This window comes from Balaenoptera musculus, chromosome 9, assembly GCF_009873245.2.
Source record: "Balaenoptera musculus isolate JJ_BM4_2016_0621 chromosome 9, mBalMus1.pri.v3, whole genome shotgun sequence".
NCBI classification, from domain to species: domain Eukaryota; kingdom Metazoa; phylum Chordata; class Mammalia; order Artiodactyla; family Balaenopteridae; genus Balaenoptera; species Balaenoptera musculus.
This window is the reverse complement of record NC_045793.1, coordinates 91445939-91468187: the sequence shown is the minus strand read 5'-3', so window position 1 is coordinate 91468187 and position 22249 is coordinate 91445939. Positions and strand designations below refer to the sequence as shown.

General features: G+C 33.1%; 1 protein-coding gene across 1 annotated transcript in view; it reads left to right on the top strand.

Moving 5' to 3' along the window:
- The window catches only part of COG5 (component of oligomeric golgi complex 5), a 281556-nt gene that overhangs the window by 145288 nt on the left and 114019 nt on the right, over nt 1–22249 (top strand). The window contains exons 8-10 of the mRNA XM_036862985.1: nt 11901–12066; nt 18759–18871; nt 19125–19202. Coding sequence (XP_036718880.1) covers nt 11901–12066; nt 18759–18871; nt 19125–19202 — 357 coding nt within the window. The remainder of the gene's footprint in view (nt 1–11900; nt 12067–18758; nt 18872–19124; nt 19203–22249) is intronic.

Here is a 22249-nt window from a genome sequence, read left to right as displayed (position 1 = left end):
CCTATGGATCTACTCACTTTGTTTATGTCTTGATAGGTTGATGGACATTCAGTTGGTTACAGTTTTTGGCTATTAGGAATAATGCTGCCTTGTTTTCCCCCTTGACATCGTCTTTTATTTTTTATTTTTATATTTTGGATCGTTTCTTGTTTGTTTTTAAAAATTTTTTTTAAATTGAAGTATAGTTGATTTATAATATATTGGTTTCAGGCATGCAACACAGTGATTCAATATTTTTATAGATTATGCTCTATTTAAATTTATTGCAAAATAATGGCTATATTTCCCTATTCTGTACAATGTATCCTTGTTGCTGTTTCTTGTTTCTTGATCAGTCCTGCTAGGCTTTTATTAACTTTATTAATTTTTTTCAAAAGACATCATCTTTTACGAAGAGCAAAATTTTTTAGTTTTGCCAAAGGCCGGTTTATCCATGTTTTCATTTGCATGTTATATAAGAAATTTTTGCCTACCCTAAGGTTGGAAAGCTTTCCTCCTATGTTTTCCTTTAGAAGTTTATAATTTTATGTTTTAAGTTTAATTTTTATGTACAATGTAAGGTTCATTTTTTCCTCATAGACATATTCAGTTGTTCGAGCACCTTTTGTTGAAAAAGATTATTTTTTTCCTTCACTGAATTACTTCATTGTGAATTTGCATATATTTTGGCACCTTGAGAATATTTAATTCTCTGTCAGTTTTTCTCCTAATGGTTTTAACATCTGTTGATGATTTTTGCCTAAATCTTTTTATTTTTTTCAACAGAGATTGTGAAAAAGTAATTTTCTATCTTTATTATTAGTTTATATTTGTTAGCCGTGATTCTTTTGCAAAGAAGAATTTTCACTCATTAATTAAGGATATTTGGTTACCCTGAACTGCAGTTCCTTTTTAAAATGATGGATAAATGTTTAAATTTTGCATTTTTTATTACCAATTTACAGAGTAATGAGTTTATATAATAAGTCACCACCCAAGGTAGCAAATGAGGCATACTTTTGTTCTCATTTGTTTTTCTTTTTTTCAAAGTATTGTTATAGATTCATGTTTCTGTTCTTTTTTTTTTTTTTTTTTTTTTTTTTTTTTGGATGTGGACCATTTTTAAAGTCTTTATTGAATTTGTTACAGTATTGCTTCTGTTTTATGTTTTGGTTTTTTGGCTGCGAGGCATGTGGGATCTTAGCTTCCCCACGAGGGATTGAACCCGCACCCCCTGCATTGGAAGGCAAAGTCTTAATCATTGGACCACCAGGGAAGTCCCTCATGTTTTTTTATATATTGTGTTTTAATCAGTTTGGTACTGGATGAGACTGCTAGTGCTGTAACAACAAGCTAGACCAACAGTGGCTTAAATAGATAGGGATTTGTCTGGATGTAGGTGGTGCTAATATTGTTTCAGCCTACTTCACAAGCATGCAGGTCTTTCTTTCCATTCTGCCTTTCTTAGTGTCCCCTTGCTTGTCACGTCACGGTCACAAGATAGCTGTCACACTGCAGGCATTAATCCACGTTCACGGAGTGGAGATGGGGCAGTGCCAGCTGCCAGCCAAAAGGCAGCGTTACAAAATCCTTTTTCAAAATTGCTCCAGTGGACCTATCCTTATGTCTCATTGACCAGATATGGGTCTCACGGTCACCCCAACTGTCAGGAGGACTATGAAAGCAAGTATCTGGAAAGAGGAACAGAATTATAAACATTGGCTTAAGCTACTCAGGAACTATTGCCTACTGCAGTGCACACTGCCACCCCTGGAGAAAATTAGGATTTTAGTAATAAGAAAGAAGGAGGGAATGAATTTTAGGGAATACCTAATAATGCCTGCCATAAATATCTTTGGTAAAGCACGGAATGACTAAAATTATTATATTGTATTGCTTTATTTAAAAGTAAGCCACATATATACATTTAAGTTAAAAATTTATATTAACAGAGTGAGATTTGGGTGCTTGCAACATTAATGTCTCATGATTACCTTTATTTTCCTATAAAATTCATTTTATTATTAAACACATTTTTAGTGTCCTTGAAATATTATCTGCTGTTATCTTATAGGATGGGAATATTATTCTAAGTATTGGCATCATTTAAAAACTTTTACTTAATACCAAACTGTAAATTCATATAGACTATGCTCTCAAGATTCATTTTATAAAGAATTTGGAAGTTAAAAGAACGTTTTTCTGTATATTGATCATCTCTTTACCTTCTCCATTTTTTAGGCTCTTTGTGTTATTACTTCTTTTTTTTGTAGAACCTTCCTCTTCCAATCCATGTTCACTTTCATTCTTTTGTCTCCTTCTTTTTCTTTTTCCTCTCATTTTCCCCATGCCTTTTTATAGCTCTTCTTTTTTTCTGCTGCTTTTCAAAAAGGGCTAGAATAAAGGTGATTTTTGGTTGATAAGATCATACGGCGCTATTAAATGTTCTTCTTAGTTTCTTAATTTCATTTGGGTTTTGCACTGTTGACTGCTGATTGTTAACAGGTTCTGATATAATCATATTAGGTTAGCTGAGAAGTACATATCAAGCATTAGTGGGCTCCATGCTCCTGAATCAGAAAAGCCACTGGTAAGCTCTGGATCACAACCGAGGTAGCTAATATAATTCTTGCCTTTAAATTACGTTATTTAATGCGATTCTCTCTTCCTTCAGTACTTGCAATCTCCCATGGGCCTCCATAAAGTCTTCAGTGTTTTAGACATGTCATAGCTTCAAAAAAAGTGTCCAGTGTATGTATCATGTTAGGGCACACAGTTACTATAAACTGCCTTAAATATTTTGGCCTATTATATACTTGTTATGTATAAGATGTTGTGAATTTATTAACACTATTCTGGAGAAATAAAATATTTGGATCTTAGAATTCCTCAGTTATTGTGCATGATTAAGGTGCTCTGCTTTTTATTGTCTTAAATTTACCTGAAAACTAGCCTAATTTTTTTAAATACGTAGTCTTCAGAGGTAGTGGTTTAAAGAATTATCTTCTTTGTGATAAAAATTCTTAGATCTGTATCCTTTCTATGCTATAAAAAAATAAAATAATAAGCTTTTTTTTTTCCCCCAGCAGTAAGGATTGTCTATATAGTGGAAGATACCTGTTCTTTGAATTTTTGCTTGAACTGACTTTGCATTTTTCTCACTATAACCTCTATGTTTTTCGGGAAGCCGGGTTGGGGACTTGTAGATCATTTCCCTCTCCATCTCCCTCCCCACCTTTCTCCATCACTCCCCCCTTTTTAATGTGATTTTGGGGGTACTTATGTTTTGTCTTATTTTAATTGAGTATGAAATGGATTACTAATCAAACCTTGAGGAAATACTGTAGTCCTGAAACCTCCTAATAACCAAAACAGCAGAATAGCAGCAAGAAATTTTATCTTCTTTTATTTGTCCTTTTCCTTTCCTTGGCTCATTGTATTCTTTTATATATGAAACCTAAAGAAATAGAATTTAACTGTTAAAGAATTAGTTCATTAGGGGAAAAAGTAAAATGTGATCGTTAGTCTTTGTGATACAAGGATTATTTGATCCTTGCAGAGTGGAATCCTGGTCTTGAACATTTATGTGATTTTTGCATTTTGTTTCTAATTAAATCAAATTCTGTCACCTTTTCCATTTCTAACTTCAATTATATGAAGCTTTTAAAATCCTATCAAACTTTTGATTTAGTACTGTATTTATGCTCACAGAGGTCATTTCTTATTAACTATAGCTTAGTTAACGCGAGAACATTGCTTGCTATTTTATGGCACAATCTTTACAGCAGTCTTGCTATCTCTGTGTTCCATTAGCTGAGTGCCAGCTGTTGCTTTGGATACAGTGTTCCTGTTTTGGCAAGCTTTTTAGGGATCCTAAACAACTGTGCTTCTTTTCTGACTGTATTCTTGTGTGGTTTTATTTTCCTCCCATGTATGCTACAGAGTTGTGGGAAAAGAAAGAAAAAAATGACATCATCCATATTTGTTTCCAAAGCAAAAGAAATAATTTTAGTTTAATAAAGCAAATGGTTGTGCCATCTCCCGAAATGTTTTTGAAGACGTAGAAATCTGTCCTGATCTACTTATGAAGTAGATCTACTCTATTACCTGGTCTTTCATCTCATTTTATATTACAGTTTCTGAAGTTGGGCAATTTCATATATGGTTAAGTGATTTATTGAAGGTCACAGTGACAATTTGTAGAAAAATTGCTCCTAGAATATTGACTCTCTCATTTAAAGAGAAGACATTGTCTAGAAGACATTGCTACCTTTTCAGTAGTTTATCTCTTTCTAGAAAGTGTGGTCTTTTTCAAATGTGGTTACTTTGTTTTGAGATCTCTTACAAATACCTGCAAAACTGGTATATCTGGAGATGTAGAGACAAGTGGTGACAGGATGACCTGTTGCAGAGTATAGAATAGGGAGTGAAGGGGCCGAGGCCTAAAACTGGCCTGCCAGTAACCAGCTGTGGGCCTGTCCTCTTGGTACCTTAGTTACCTAACTGTGAAATGAACATTGTAATAGTTATTCTACTTATGTTCTGTTGACAAAAGAAAATTAATGGATATGAAGGCCATTTTAAGCATTACTGTCTAGGGGAGAAGGCATCTCCATATAGTATACTGTTTCCACAGATCAGGATGGGACATGGCAATGAATGCAGACCTCGCAAGGGCACAAAGTACCGAGAATGGGTCTGGTTTTGTAAAGAGGGGCGGTTGGGTAGGTGGTGTAAGGAAACAGAGAAGTCCTAGAGCTGATCCTGGAGCACTGAGAAAATAGGCCCACAAAGCAGGCAGTTGCAAGATGAGCAGTGAATTGAAGTGTTCACATTGTATTTGCAAGGACTACCTGTGGGATGAGAAAGAGGATCCTATTAAGGGCAATTTATGATTTTACTGATTTAAACTCTGCTAAAGTTGGGATTTGCAGCAGAGAGTGGGGAGCCAGGTGAGGCAAGGAGTTGATGAACTGTTTGCCCCTGAATTAAAACCATTAAACTTCCCAGAGAACACAGTGCCCCAGGGTACTAGGAAAGAAGGAATTTCTTCGTGGGCAGTTTTCAGGGAGATTTTAAACTTGAGGATATTGTATGCAAGCAAGATTGGCTAACCTGTTTATTTGTACAGAAAGGTAACATAAGTACAGGTTTCCCGACACTGACCTGTAGGTTGGTAGCAATCATGCTGAGGTTTTATTAGTTCTCATTAAAATTCAGAATAAAAACAAGGTAGTGACTTACTCTGAGAACTTCCCCCCTATTTTTCTTGTTATTTAAATAACCTTTCTTTTATGAAGTGATGATAGTAGATAGTGAAGTTTTAAAAAATGTCCTTACTTATTAGCAAAGTAAAAAGATAGCATTTATTGGTCATTCTTACTTACTTTTAAACTTTATTTTACTGCTTAAAGAAAATCAGACTTTAATTGGTACTAACGGTTATTTGCAAATAACCATTGTTATTTGGAAAAAGCATGAACTTTAAAAGCAAACATTTTAATGTTTGAATCCTTGCTCTGCCATTTATTCTTTGTTGTCTTGGAACTTTGGCTAACTTCTCTATTCCTCAGTTTCTTTGTCTTTCAGTAGAGAACAGTACAACTATTTTGAATGTTTTGTTGGGGAGGATTAGACCTCACGTGTATAAAGCCCCTAAAATAATGCCTGGTTCATAATAGGGCCTTACTGGATGACTACAGTAGAAAAATTAGGTTTATCACAATTATCCAGATTCCTTGGCCTCATTCCTAAACCTATCAAAGAAGATGAAATCCAAGCATATGGGTTTTTTAAATTGTGATAAAATACACATAACATGAAATTTACCACCATCAGGGTTCATTAGTGTTAAGTACATTCACGTTAATGCTCATCCAGTCTCCAGAAGTCTCTTCATCTCGCTGGACTGAAACTCTGTGTCCATTGAACAACAACTCCTATTCCTGTCTGTCCCTCAGCCCCTGGCAACCACTGTTCTACTTTCTGTCTGTGAATTTGTCTTCATATAAATAATATATAAATAATATTATCTTCATAAAATGTAATCACACAGTAATTTTTTGTGTGACTGGTTTATTTCACGTAGCATAATATGCTCAAAGTTCATCCATGTTGTAGCATGTGACAGGATTTCTTTCCTTTTTAAGGCTGAGTAATATTTCATTATATGAATACATATTTTCTTCATCCATTCAATGGACATTTGGGTTGCAAGCATATGTATTTTTTCCCTGTTGCTCTTAACCCTCTGTATTGATTTCCTAGGGCTGCTATATCAAATTACCACAAACCAGGTAACTTTAAACAACAGAAATTTATTCTCTCATAGTTCTGGAGGTTAGAAATCCAAATTAAGGTGTTGGCAGGGTCAGTCTCCTTCTGAGGGCTCTAAGGAAGAATCATTCCTTGTCTTTTCCTAGCTTCTTTTGGCTCCAATCAGTGCTTGAAGTTCCATGGCTTGTTAACTGTGTCACTCCATTCTCTGTCTCTTGTCAAGAGACCTTTTTCACTGTGTGTGTCTCTGTGTATGTTATTCTCTCATAAGGACATCAGTCATTGGATTTAGAGCTCACCATAATCCAGTATGACCTCATCTCAACTGAACTGACTACACATGCATTTAAATAAACTAATGTTACATGAACTCTGTATCAGAATTGAAAAAGAGGCAACGCTTACATGATTATTTTATAAAGCCAGTATAAAGTTGAAATCAAGATAAGGATATCATGAGGAAGAAAATTTAATAGCTATCTTTCTTGAAAATTGATGCAAAAATACTAAACAAACTATTAGCAAATGTAAGTCAGGGATATCTAAAAAGGGTAATTTATCATGACCAAGATGGCTTTAGTTTAGAAGTGTAATGTAATTTCTTCAGTAAAGGAAAAAAATTGATGATCTCAACACATAAAAAGAGAGAAAACATTTAATAAAGTTCAGCATCAATCTGTGTAAAAATACTCTTAGACCAAGAATAGAACTTCATTAATCCACTTTTATCACTTTTACTCAGCAGATTACTGACTCTCCTAACCAGGGTTATAAGAAAAAGCAATAAAATGTAGAAGGACTAGAAAGGAAAAAAATAAAGATTATTCAGAGGTAACATGATCTTATGTATAGCAAATCCAAAACAATCTACAAATAAACTAATTAATGACTGAGTTTTGAAAGCTTGGTAAAATTCCATTTAGAAAAACCAATGGTGTTTTTAATATAATAGCAACAGATAAACAGAAAAATTTTAAATTACTATTTATAATATCAAAAAACATCAAATGTGTAGGAATAATAAAAATCAAAGATATGTAAAATCCCTTTACAGAAACTATAATAATATTAAGAGGAATTAAAGGGGACCTGAATAAATGAAGAGAGATAATATATTCATGGATTGGAGAGCTCAATATTACAAAGACTTCCATTTTTTCTAATTTTATCTGTAGACTTAGTGCAAACCCATAGTTCCACAGGCCTTTTTTTTTAAATGGAAATTGTCAAGCCTGTTATAAAATTTATATGGATGTACCATGAACCAAGAGTAGCCTATAACAAATTGATAAAAACAGAGGCAGAGGACTATCAAAACTTACTTTAAAGCTACAATAATTTACACAGATGAATTAGTGTAAGGACAGAGAAATGGCACAGAATTGATGGTCCAGAAACAAAAACACATAAATGGAAACTTGACTTATTGCAGAGGTAGCCCTTGAGATTGAGGAGAGAAAGATTATCATTTGCTTCTTTGTTTTCTCAAATAAATTGTGCTGGGTCAATCGGATATTCATACAGAAAAACACTAATCTTGGCTCTTGTCTCACATTATGCAGAAACTAATTCCAGGTGGATTGTATATCTAAATGTGAAGGGTAAACCGATAGAGGTTCTGGAGGATAACTTCATGAAAGAAATATATTTTCATGATTGAAAGACATCTTCATGAATGTGGGATGGGAAGGTTTTTCAAACAGGATACTGAAAGTGCTAACCATGGAGAATAAGGTCAATAAAATGGCCTGCATTCAAATTAGGAACTTCTCTGCCTTAAAGGACTTCTTAAGAGTGGGAGAACATATTTGCAGTATATACAGTCATCAAAGTGATTACACCTAGAATATATGAACAACTTGTACAAATATGTAAAGGACAAAAAAAAAAAGAGAAAAGTAGACAAGAGAGATGAATATGCACTTCACAAAAGAATATATCCAAATGGGTAATTAACAGGCAAGAAGGGATAACTCCTTAGCCATCATGGAAATGTAAATTAAAACAATAGTGCTCACTCAAAAGTACAGATAAAATTAAAGAGGATGATAATTCTAAATTTTGGCAGGATTGGGGAGCACATATTTCTGGTCAGGGTATAAGTTGGTACAATCACTTTGGAAAATTGGCCGTATCTACAAATACTTAGCATACAAATACCATATGATCCAGCAATTCTACTCTTAGCCAACAGAAATGCATATACATACGTTCACTAAAAGCTGTGCGCTAGAATGTTCATGGAGGCATTATTTAAAATACCTAAAGAATGGAAATAATGCAAATGTACGTTAACAGAAGGATGGATACATAAACTAAAGTAAATTTCTACTCTGGAATACTCCACAGTGGTGAAAACGACAACTGCTACATACAACAACATGGATGAATTTTACAAATAAGATATTGACTAAAAGGAGCCAGACACAAAATAATACTTTATGGTTCTATTTATGTAAAATTCAAAAACAGGTAAAACTAAAGAATGGTGTTAGAAATTATGATAGTGATAATATTTGGAAAGATGCAGTTGGGGAAGCCCCAAAAGATTCAGAGGTTCTGCTAATATTTGGTTTTGTGGTCTAGGTGGTAGTTATATAGGTATGTTCACTTCGTGATATGTCATAAAGCTATGCCTACATAATGTGCACATTCCTCTGTATGTTAAAGAATTTAATTTTAAATTCTCATTTTTATAGTTTCCCAACTAAAAAATGATGTTTATATTAAACTATGAATATAAATAACTGGCATTAATAGAAAAAGTGGTCATGTTAATTAGAAAGCTTAAAATTACATCTAGAATTTTTATAAGTAGTTTAAATTATAGTTATTATAAATATTATGTTAGATGCTTTTTTATTGAAGTATAGTTGACGTGTAATATTATGTTAGTTTCAGGTGTACAACATAATGTTTTGACAATCAGATACATTACTAAATGATCATCACGATAGGTCTTGTTACCATCTGTCACCATGCAAAGTTATTACTGTATTATAGACTGTATTTCCTATGCTATACATTGCATCCTTGTGACTTACTTATTTTGTAACTGGAATTTTGTAACTCTTTATCCCCTTCACCTATTTCATCCAACCCCTCAATCCCACTCCCCTCTGGCAACCACCAGTTTGCTCTGTGAGTCATTTTGTCTTTTGTTTGGCTTGTTCATTTGTTTTGTTTTTTAGATGCCACATATACATGAGATCATACAGTATTTGTCTTTTTCTCTCTGACTTATTTCACTCAGCATAAACCCTCTAGGTCCATCCATGTTGTCACAAATGGCAAGATTTCATTCTTTTTTATGGTTGAGTAATGTTCCATTGTATATACCACATCTTTTTTATCCATTAATCTGTTGATGACACTTAGGTTGCTTCCATATCTTACCTGTTGTAAATAATGCTTCATTGAACATAGGGGTACATATATCTTTTTGAATTAGTATTTTTGTGCTCTTTGGGTAAATACCCAGAAGTGGAATTGCTGGATTGTATGGTATTCTTTTTAATTTTTTGAGGAACCTCCATAGTGTTTTCCACAGTGGCTGTACCAATTTACATTCACACCAACAGTGCATGAGGGTTCCCTTTTTTCCATATCCTTGCCAACACTTATTTGTTGTCTTTTTGATGATAGCCATTCTGATATTGGATGCTTCTTTAATAATGCACTGTACGTGTTACTGTTTTGAAAGTTTTTGGTAGTCAATAATTTTTGGAGTAGAAACATACAAAGACTGCTCCATTTTAGCTAGATCTTTCAAGTAAAATATGACTTTAAATGTTTTCAATTAACATACACATATAACTTCCAGTGTACATTCACTGTAAGCTACTGAAGTTACAGAATTATTGTAAGTTACTGAAACTCTATATGTTGAGAAGCTGTGCTTTTCAGATCCTTTGAGGATAATAAAGGCAGTAAATACAATTTTACTCTATGTGTCTATATTCTAGTATTATAAGGTGAAGATATTCTTTGAAATTGCTCAGGTAATGCTTTCTTAGATTATATAGACATTTGAATAGTGATAGGGGAAATTTCTTTACAGCTGCCTAATTTTGATTTTTGATATCTACTAAAAAGTGAAAAAAAAATCACTATGGATGGAATGGAACTAACAACAACTAAAGTGCTATATGACATATTTTCAGTTAATAATTTTGTATGAAATAGCTTATTTTCTCCCCTTTTCTTTGTTAGTACATTGATACAGAATTGACAGTATATATTAGAATAAAATTCTATTATAATCATACAAGTTAAAATTTTTTCATTAAAACATTTTAATATGAAACAATGTCCATTTGCTTCTCTTTCTTGTTTAATATTAAAAAAGTCTAAAATGGGTATCGGTATTCACCAACCATGTTTCCTGATATTGTCTTTAAGCTGATTCTGCTCTGCCTCTGTGTGTGTGTGTGTGTGTGTGTGTGTGTGTGTGTGTGTATCTGAGGCATGTACTATTACTAACACCAATAGATTTCAGAAATAACATTTTGTGTTGTTTATAAACTTAACAGTCAAGAAAATGTTAATGAAATAATCTAACTTTTTAACTATGTGCCTTTAATAATAGACACTGAATCATAAATGAAAGAGGAATTTCAGCTATTTGGGCCTGGACATATATGTTGGTGTACAAGATCTGCCTTGTTAATTCAGTCATTTACTTAGTGACACATCCAGCAACCTATTTATATCACTATGGACTTAATCTACTCATAGATGGTGTTTCTACTCCCCACCTCATTGCTTACCTCTCTCTGCTTCAGTCACTCTTCTCCAGCCACCATTATGACCTAATTGCTGTTTCACTAGCTACCAAGCACATTTCTACCTCTGCACTTTCACTGATACCTCTGCCCAGATCTGTATTTCCCCATATCCTCCATAGATTTCATTATATGTAGGTCTCCGTTTAAATACCACCCTGAGATGCATTCTCTGACTCTTCCCTCCATAATAATCCACATCATTCTCTATTCTTATTCCCTGCCTCCTTCTTTATAGCGTTTATCACTACCTGATATTCTCTTACATTTACCTTTTATACATTTCTCAGTAAATACAAGATCCATGCGGGCAGAGACTCAGTTGGTTTTATTTACTACTGTATTTCCAGCACATAGAAGCAAGATAGACCCATAGTAAGCACTCTATAGATATTTGTAGTTTCAGTGAATGAAGGAAGGAAGGAAATATAATGAATAATAGTATCAGTCTGCATAGCTCAGCCCTCAGTTGACTCTGCAGAATTCATTTATTTATTCTCTAAACAAATATAGGGTTGTTGTTAGTTCCAGCATGGCTCTCATCGTAGGGATTGGGGGTAAATTTTAAGTAAGCCCTAAAAATATAACAGATTTTTAATTTTGTTATTATCCTTTTAAAGGAGGAGGAAAAGGGAAGGGGAGGAAATCATACACATGGTATTTAACTTTGTCTTTTAGGAAATAAATAATGACTAAAAATGATATTTGTTCCAAATGCATTGTCTTTGTTCTTGTCTGTAATAATTTTAAAATATTGTAGTAACTGCTCAAGTACCACTTGAAGTTGTAGAGTTATGTTGTTTGTGTCTGTTTTCCTATTTATATCTGTTCCCAACTCACCCCACCACCACCTTGTTAAAGAATCCAACCCAGGTCGGAACAGCTCTTCAGGTTTTCCATAATCTTGGAACTTTGAAGGATACTATTACCAGCGTCATGGATGGATATTGTGCTGCTATAGAAGAAAATATCCACAGTGCATTAGACATCAAAGTTTTGACTCAGCCTTCCCAGTCAGCTGTGAGAGGTATGGATGTGGTTTATCTTTAGCTTCTTTATTTATTTATAACTGAAAAGTCCTTTGAATAGTATGTGAAGCATTCAAGTTTCAAAGTAATCTAACAACTCATTTTTTAGTAGACAGAAAATGAGAGAAGAAATTATGTTTTAGAATTTATTTATAACTTTTTTTGTCTCGTCAGTGAGTTGAACTGGCCAATTGGTATATTCAGAACTTCTAGATAAAATCTGTAAACTATGGCTTCATTTAGTTCAGAGGAAACAGATGCAAGAAAAAAAAAAAGGAACATATTTTTCTTTCTGAAATCCTTATCCTCACATGTACTTCTTATTGAGGCAGAAAATATTTTTTAAGGAAATACAGTCTCTACTTTATCTTTCTGGGCTTTTGTATAATTCTCGTACTCAGGAGCAGTAACGGGTAAATGTGGAGATAGAAGCTGATAAAAGCTTTGGGAACATTACAGCTATAGCAAAATCTAAAGAAAACCAGAAACAGTTAGATTCAAGGTAGCAGTCCCAGCCCTTTTCCTGCCAAAAGATACCCGATGATGACATTCACATATATAACACACTTCATAGACATGAAAGACTACATGTTCTGTGTACCTCTCATTTTTCTAAGCAACACCAACTCTGCATTTGTCTCCTTAAAATCTTTCTTCTCTCCTGTTAATATGGATGGACTGTACTTGCTCCTAGCAGAGACCAAGTACTCTGCTTTTGCATTTGATCCCATCACTCAAAGGTGTTGCTTTCACAGATCCCCTCTCTCTACCATATCATCAGTTTTTCCTTCATTATGTCTCTTTCCCATCACATACAATCGTGCTATTGTATCTTCTGCTTAAAGACAGTCAAAGAAATCTATCTTGACTCAATTTCTTTCTTCAGTTTTACCACCTTATTTTATTCAGACTATAGAAAAATTCCCCAAAGTGTTGTCTATACCACTTGCCTCCAGTTTTTCTCTCATTTTTCTATTGAACAAGATACTCTAATACCACAGAGTTGTCCTTAAGAATAGGTAATACATGTAAAATTAATAACAGTTCTTGATATAGGGCTAATACTAAAAAATATTTGCAGTCATTGATTATTATTTTTATGTTTGCTATATAAACATAACCTTAAATAACACAGAATATATGTCCCTCATAAATAATTTGCACTAGATAAAAAGAGATAAAAGAATTTTAGATCTTAAAGGGATTTTTAAAGGTTAGCCCTAGCCTCTGAATAGGTCTGTATTAAGACCATCCCAGAAGGAGAGCACTGAAAAGAAATTGCCAGAGGAGATTTTACTCTCAGCTTTTCCCAGCAGTTATTCTCAAAAAGTTTGATCTAATGTTTAAATTTCCAGAAGCAGTTTAATCTCATTCCCTCTTGTGTTGTCAAGAATAGGAAAAAAATGAAAGCAATTATTCACATCCTGTCAGTGCTAATGTATGCTCCCTTTTTTTGAAAGAATAAAGAGTTTAAAAGCCTTATTATCATCTGTTGAGGAGTGGATACCATGATTTAATGTAGAAACCCTACTCTTCATTATTTTTTAATAGAATAATCATTGCTATTTTTATTTTTTTTAAATGTTACGTTGGCAGGATTAATGTTAATTGCCTGATCTTGTTGGTTATATTGAGATTATGTAGTAGAATGTCATTTTTGTTGGAAATACACATTAAAGCCTTCAGGGGTGATGGGGCCTCATGTCAGTAACTTATTCCCAAATGATTCAGGGAAAAATATTTTTTACTATACTTTAAAATTTTCTATATGTGTAAGATTGTTTCAAAACTTACAAAATAAATAGCATTATTATAATTATATGGGAACACATGTTACCCAAAATGTATCTAAAAGTTTATAATTCACTAAGGAAAAGATAAATTACCCAATTGAAAAAAATAGATGAATATGAATAGGCAGATCACAGAAGAACATATCCAGTAAACATGAAAAGATGTTCAGCCTCTTTTTAGAGGATATGAACTAGTTATTAGGGAAAAACAAATGATGCAAGATACTATTTCTCAGTCATGAGATTGGCAAAAGCTAAATCTAAAACAGAACTAAATGTTGGATGAGGGCAGAAACTCTTGTACTCTGACTGTAGGAGAATAAAATGTTTCAAGCATTTTATTCAGTTTTATCAAACTGCTCACTGAGGTTAAAAATGGGTATACCTTATGATCTTATAATTTCTCTCTTTTTTTTTTAATTTATTTTTTATTTTTTTTATAATTTCTCTTTTAAGAGTAAACCCTAGAGAAACTCTGGCACATATGTATAAGAATTTTTATTACTATTATTCATAATAGTTAAACATTGAAAACAATCTTTCCTTTATTGGAAAAATGAATAAACTTGCTTATTTATTAAATAACTACTATACAATATTTAAATTAATAAATTTTATCAGTATAGATAATTCTCAGCTCCCTTACATGAAAAAGCAAGTTGCAGAAAGATACAGTATCATACTGTATTTAAAGCCTAAGAACATGACAGACGGTGCTATGTATTGCTTTACATACATACATATGTAATGAACGTATAAATATATGCCTTGTAATAATAATCATTAATTTCAAAATAACATGAGCTCTGGGGAGAGAGCAAGGAAAATGAGACCAGGAGCGAAGGGGTATATTTAGGGACCTTCACTTTATTCATTCATCCTTTTTAAAAATTTTATTTTTTAAGACTATTTTTTTAGAGTATTTTTATGTTCACAGCACAATTAAGAGGAAGGTACAGAGATTTTCCATATACCCTCACCCCCACGCGTGTACAGCCTCTCTCATGATCAGCATCCCCAGCAGAGTGATATATTTGTTACAGTTGGTGAACCTGCATTGACATGTCATAACCACCCAAAGTCCATAGCTTACAATAGGGTTACTCTTAGGTTTCTACATCTATGAGTTCGGACGAATTTATAATGAATGACGTATTTCCATCATTATAATATCAAACAATATTTTCATGGCCCTAAAAATCCTCTAAGCTTTGCTTATTCATCTCCTCACTCCCAGCCCTGTCAACCACTGATCTTTTTATTGTCTCCATAGTTTTACCTTTTTCAGAATGTTATATAGTTGGAATTCTACATCATGTAGCCTTTGCAGATTGGCTTCTTTCACTTAGTAATAAGCATTTAAGTTTCCTCCATTTCTTTTCATGGCTTGATAGCTCTTTTTTTTTTTTAGTACTGAATAATATTCCACTGTATGGATGTACTACAGTTTATCCATCCACCTAGTGAAACATCCTGGTTGCTTTTAAGTTTCGGCAATTATGAACAAAAGCTGCTGTAAACATCTTTGTGCAGGTTTTTGTGTGGACATAAGTTTTCAGCTCCTTGGGGTAAATACCAAAGAGCACAATTGCTGCATTGTATGGTAAGAGTATGCTTAGTATTGTAGGAAGCCACCAAACTGTCTTCCAGAGTAGCTTTACCATTTTGTGTTCATGCCATCAGTGAATGAGGGTTTCTCTTGCTCCCTATCCTCACCAGCATTTGGTGTTATCACTGTTCCAGATTTTGGCAGCCTAATGGATATGTAATGGTATCTCAGTGTTGTTTAAATTTGCATTTCCCTGATGCTGTATGATATGGATCACCTTCTCATATGCTTATTTGCCATCTGTACATCTTCTTTGGTGAGGGAGGTGTCTGTTAAGGTATTTGGCCCATTTTTTAATTGGGTGGGTTTCTTACTGTTGTAAGAATTTTTATTTTGGGTAGCAGTTTTTTCAGATGTGTCTTTTGCAAATATCTTTTTTTCCAAGTCTAAGGATTGTCTTCTAATTCTCTTGATTATTTGTCTCTCCCAGAATAGAAGTTTTTAATTTTAATGAAGTCCAGCTTATCAGTTACTTCTTTCATAGAACATGTCTTTGGTATTGTATCTAAAAAGTCATTGCCATACCCAAAGTCATCTGGGTCTTCTCCTTTGTTATCTCCTATGAGTGTTATAGTTTTGCATTTTACTTTTAGGTCTGTGACCATTGTGAGTTAATTTTGGTGAAGTATGTGAGGTCTATGTCTAGATTCATTTTTTTGCATGTGGTTATCGAGTTATTACAACATGATTTGCTGAAGATTCTACCTTTGCCGAATTTATTGCCTTTGCTCCTTTTTCAAAGATAATTTGACTATATTTATGTGGGTGTATTTCTGAGCTCACTATTCTGTTCCGTTTATCTATTTGTCTTTTTTGCTAATACCACATTGTCTTGATTACTGTAGCTTTATAGAATGTCTTGAAGTTGGCTAGTCAGTCTTCCAACTTTGTTCTTTTTCTTCAATATTGTGTTGGCTCTTCTGGTTCTTTTGCCTCTCGATATAAACTTTAGAATCCGTTTGTTGATATCCAAAAACTAACTTTCTAGAATTTGGATTTGGATTGCATTGAATCTATAGATCTAATTGGGAAGAACTGACATCTTGACAATATTGATTCTTCCATCGATGAACATGGACTATTTCTCTATATATTTAGTTCCTCTTTGCTTTTGTTCATCAGAGTTCTGTAGCTTTCCTCATAAAGATTTTGTACCTATTTTGTTAGATTTATTTATACCTAAGTATTTCATTTGGCTGGTGGGTAACATACATGGTATTTTGTTATCAAATTCAAGTTCCACTTGTTCATTGTTGGTATATAGGAAAGCAATTGACTTATGTTCATTAACCTGGTATCTTACAACCTTGCTATAATCACTGATTAATTCCAGGACTTTTTTGGTTGGTTCTTTCAGATTTTCTACACAGATGATCGTATCATCTGCAAACAAAGACAGTTTTATGTCTTACTTCCCAGTATACAGCTTTCTTTCCTTTTCTTGCCTTATTGCATTAGCAAGGACTTCCAGTATAATGTTGAAAAGTGGTGGTGAAAGGGGACATTCTTGCCTTGTATCTGATCTTGATGGGAACATTTCTCATCATTAAATATGATGTTAGCTGCAGGCTTCTTATAGATAGTCTTTATTAAGTTGAGAAAATTCCCTTTATACTTAGTTTATTGAGAGTTTTTACCATTAATGGTTGTTGAATTCTGTCAACTGTGATCAAATGTATTAATGTGATTTTTCTTTTTTTAGTCTGTTGATGTGATGGATTATGTAAACTGTTTTTTTTTAAAATTTATTTATTTAATTTTATTTTTGGCTGTGTTGGGTCTTCGTTGCTGCACGCGGGCTTTTCTCTAGTTGTGGTGAGCAGGGGCTACTCTTTGTTGTGGTGCGCGGACTTCTCACTGCAGTGGCTTCTCTTTGTTTTGGAGCACGGGCTCTAGGTGCGTGGGCTTCAGTAGTCATGGCATGAGGGCTCAGTAGTTGTGGTTCGCGGGCTCTAGAGCGCAGGCTCAGTAGTTGTGGCGCACATGCTTAGTTGCTCTGTGACATGTGGGATCTTCCTGGACCAGGGCTCAAACCTGTGTCCCCTGCATTGGCAGGCTGATTCTTAACTACTGCACCACCAGGGAAGCCCTGTAAACTGGTTTTTTTTTTTGTAAACTGGTTTTTGAATGTTGAACCAGGCTTACATACCTGGGCTAAATCCCATTTGATTATGGTGTAAAATTCTTTTTATACATTTTTAGATTTTATTTGCTAATATTTTGTTGAGGCTTTTTACATCTATGTTCATGAGGTAGTGGTCTCTAGTTTTATTTCCTTGTAATATCTTTATTATCTAGAATAACAATTCACCATCTTGTTATTTCCTTCAACTTCCGGAATGCTTCTTTCCTCAAACTTTGAACGCTTCTTTTGCTCTCTGGCCCAGTATGCACCAGGTTCACCTTCTATTTTTACCGCTCCAGGTATGGAATCACTTTTTTCTTCAGTAAGCTTTGGTTTCTTTTATTGGGGAATGGTGCATAGAGATTGAAATTTGGATATCAGACATGCTCATTTCTATTAAGGAGTTGTCGTCTCTCTGTCTTTTAGTGAATAGAATTGGCAAATACCTCCAATCTCCATTACACATTTGTATCTTTGTTCTGTTTATAGTGAGAACCTTCATTTGCACCATTCTAAAATAGACTTAGTTTCAATATTACTATCAAGCAACACATCTATTAAGTAAAGTACAGTATTTCTTTGCGATTCTTTTTGCCCCTAAAATATATCTTACTAAAGTCAGGATGCTGTAATTAAAAATTACTTGAATTAATTATTTTCCTGTGTGTGGTGGTTGTATTATTAATTTGAAGTACCATTAGTTTTATGTGTTTCTGTATTTGTTTATATTTAGTTTTAGAGTTTGCTTTTTTCATTCTTTTAAAATTTAAATTTATTTTGAAACATCAGTATATAAGATGTTTGTATGGTCCACAGAGACTCACCGCTTCTATCCCTGTTCCTTTTACCTGATACTACCTCCCACCTCTTCAACTCCCCTTCTAGGAAACCTTTCTTATTAATTCCTCTTTTCTGTATTATCCTTCCTGGGTGTGTGTGTGTGTGTGTGTGTGTGTGTGTGTGTGTGTGTGTGTGATTGTATTTTCCTTTCTTAAACACAAAAGGTTAAGATTCTTTTTTATGTCATTTATAAGAAATTATAATTTCTTCAAAAAGGAACTTCTCATCTTTTAGCCTGTGTGTGCTTTTCATAATAACATATCAGTACATTTTATTATATTTGGAAATTTTTATTTTTCATGTTTTTCTGTTGCTCATAAACAGGGGCACCTGGACGATCTACCATGCCAGCCCCAGGAAACACTGCAGCGTTTCGTGCTTCCCTTTGGACCAATATGGAGAAACTTGTGGATCATATTTTTACTGTTTGTGGCCAGGTAAATATTTGAGAGAGTGAAAATAACATTAATTATGGGTTAATTCCTGGTTATTCTAAATTGTGTGACCTTGGGCAGGTTTCTTAAAATCTCTGAGAGTTCAAAATACCTACATTAGCTAATTATAATATATGTAAGGGCTCTAGCAAAATGTCTTTTCCCTTCCCTTTCTGTTTCTAGTGCTTATGCTTAATATTTGTTTCATTTGAAAATACTCAGTTATGTACATTCTCCCTCTCTTCCCCCTTTTTAGGTACAACATCTGCAAAAAATATTAGCCAAGAAGAGAGACCCTGTCTCTCACATTTGTTTCATTGAAGAAATAGTTAAGGTATGTTTAAATGAAAGTATTTTTATCTCTTTATGAAAGAATGCAGGAAGATAATGAGCCAGCATTATTTGTGTTCCTGTCTGACAGAGAGGCTACATGTCAGAGAGCTAAAGGGAAGTATGTTTCTTGACAACCACAAATTTTGTTTGCATGTTTGTTTATTGAGTAGATGCTGGCTAATACTATTTATAGAATAATTTCTCAAATGCATATAGTAATTTCCCATTTTTTAATAATATAAATGATTTATCGTAGAAGTGTTTTAAAGTCCCGATAGAGAATAAGATAAAAATTTTTGGTATATAAGAGATTTAATTAGTGGTTGTTATAATGCCTTATAAAGTCTTCTCTGAAGATGGTACAATCCATTCAGTTGTTAATTTTTCCTATAAAGCACATTAATGTATTATTTTTTCATATTCTAAAGTCTCCCTTCTGTCATCTACCAATCTACTGGCCTCGTGGGCCACAAGAATTCCTTCCATGCATAAAAATCCCTGACTCTACATTTTATTCATTCATTTTGATATGTTTTTGATAGTGATGAATGGAATAACTAGAAATTCTGTTCATTAAATCTTAACACCTAGTGCTCCAATGAAAAAGATTCTCTAAGTTTCTATCATCGTGGTGTAGATAGTTTACTTTGTAGTTCAGAATTTTAAATATTTTATTTCCTGTGTTGGGGATCTCCAAAAGCACCCCCAAGTTTGGTGATTTGCTAGGAGGATTCATAGCACTCAGTACATAGTCCTGCTTGTGGCTGTGATATATTATAGTAACAGTATATAAACCAAGTCAGACAGAGAAAGACAAATACTGTGGAATCTAAAAAACAAATGAACAAACGTAACAAAATAGAAATTAAGTTATAGATACAGAGAACAAGCAGGTGGTTGCCAGAGGGGAGCCCGGAAGGGGAAATTGGATGAAGGCAGTCAGAAGGTGCAAACTTCCAGTTACAAGATAAATAAGTACTAGGGATGTAATGTGTAGCACGATGAATATAATTAATTAATGTAATTAAGACTGCTGTATGTTATATATGAAAGTTGTTGTGATATTGCTGCATTGGGCAAAGTTTCTACATAAAAACTCACATATCAATTCTTGTCAACAATCAGTTATACTGGATGAACACTGGGTCAGGTTTTAAATGCATGTGAATTATTTCTAACTAAAAAGGATTATGAGGAATAGGGATATATGCTTTCATTGTATTCGTCCTTTTCATTTACTTAAAAATATTTCTTATTTAATTAAAATAAAGCCAGTGAAGATTGATCTTCCAAATATTCTTCTTATGTTTTTTAAGACAGTAGTCATACACAATACACACATACATATTTACATTTATTATAAATTTTAATGTAACTTTACAGTTTAGTTGATGTTTTTTCTTGTAAGGTGATATTTATGAATAAAAATTTAGTCCCTCTTGGGATTCAGTGTACTCATCTATATTCAGAATAGATCAATCTTCTTTGGAAAGTCCAAAATAACTCATGACCCTACAATTTTGGGAACTCTAGGACAAAAGAGAAGTAAAAATACTCTAAGGAAAATATGTCATAAATTACAAAGATAGCACGTAAAATTTACTATATTTGCTATAATTTCTTTAGTCTTTTCCTTCATTATAAAGCTGTAAACAGGTATTTTTGCTAATTATATAACTACAATATAAGAGTATTATTTAGTTAAAATAATTATCAGTGGCAGTAGAACCTTTATTAAAAGTATAGGATTTTTAGAATGATTTGAGGCCCAAATAATAATCCTTAAAATCTTCATAAAATTTTAAACTTGAGTAAGTGATGGTATATATCTTGGGTCATTGAAGAGCAGTTTCTGAACCAAGATCTCTAAATCATTTTGTGATCTGTTTTTGAGGAAAATGTTATAAAGAGAATGTTCTTACACTACTAGATTTTTTTTGGAGCGTCAAGATTTTTATGGATATATCCTGGTATTGAAAGTTCTTTCTAATTTAGTGGTTTAGCCTTTTAAACCTCTGAATATATTTTTTTAAAAATCAAAACAGTGTAAATAATTCAAGATGAAATGATTTAGAATTTATGTCATATGCTTTCTATAATATCTATTTAGAAATTAATGCTTTTTTCCTAGGAAGATAATTTCTAGCAAATAATATGTTTTTAGATTGCAATCTACCAGAACAGATTTTTACAATTTATGTATTAAATTTTTATAAGTTGTAGTCCACATTTTGAAATTCACTGAAAGCTAAATAGATATTTTCTCTTTGGTTTATAATTTAAATACAAATGAAATTACACTATTAATTTCATGTCAAGTAGGAAAATTAAGAATTAATTTTCCAGGTTTCTTTGCTTTTAAACCACTTGATTCTAATGCTTCTGTAATTAACTATAAAGTGTGATGGAATTTCTATGTTTGACTTCTTGCCAACTTGTTTCTTTTCTACAAACAAAACAAAACTGTACTTTGCATTTTCCTCTGTTAAATAATTTTTGTAATTTATTATTCTTTTGTTGTAGTTCAATACCTGTAGATTTCTTTAAAAATTAATGATTTTTATTTTTTAGAACAGCTTTAGGTGTACAAAAAAATTGAGCAGAAAATACGTCTGATACTTGCTAGGTTATCATAACATCTCTTGTGCATTATACAAAACTTATAAATGTACTACACAGTGAGCTAATCCTAATGTAAACTATGGACTTTAATTATTAATAATATATCAGTCATGGTTCATCAGTTGTAACAAATGCACCACACCAGTGCAAGATGCATAATGCATTATGCAAATACATAATTTCCTGCGTCCACCATTTATAGTATCATGCAAAAGAGGTTCAGTAGTTTTACTTCCTTAAAAATCCTCTATGCTCCACCAGTTCATCCTTCCCCCACTTATCTCCTTAACCCCTGGCGACCAATGATCTTTTTACTGTCTTCAGTTTTGTCTTTTTCAGAATATCATATAATTGGAATCATACAGTAGGTTGCCTTTTCATACTGGTTTCTCTCACTTAGTAATATGCATTTAAGGTTTCTTCATG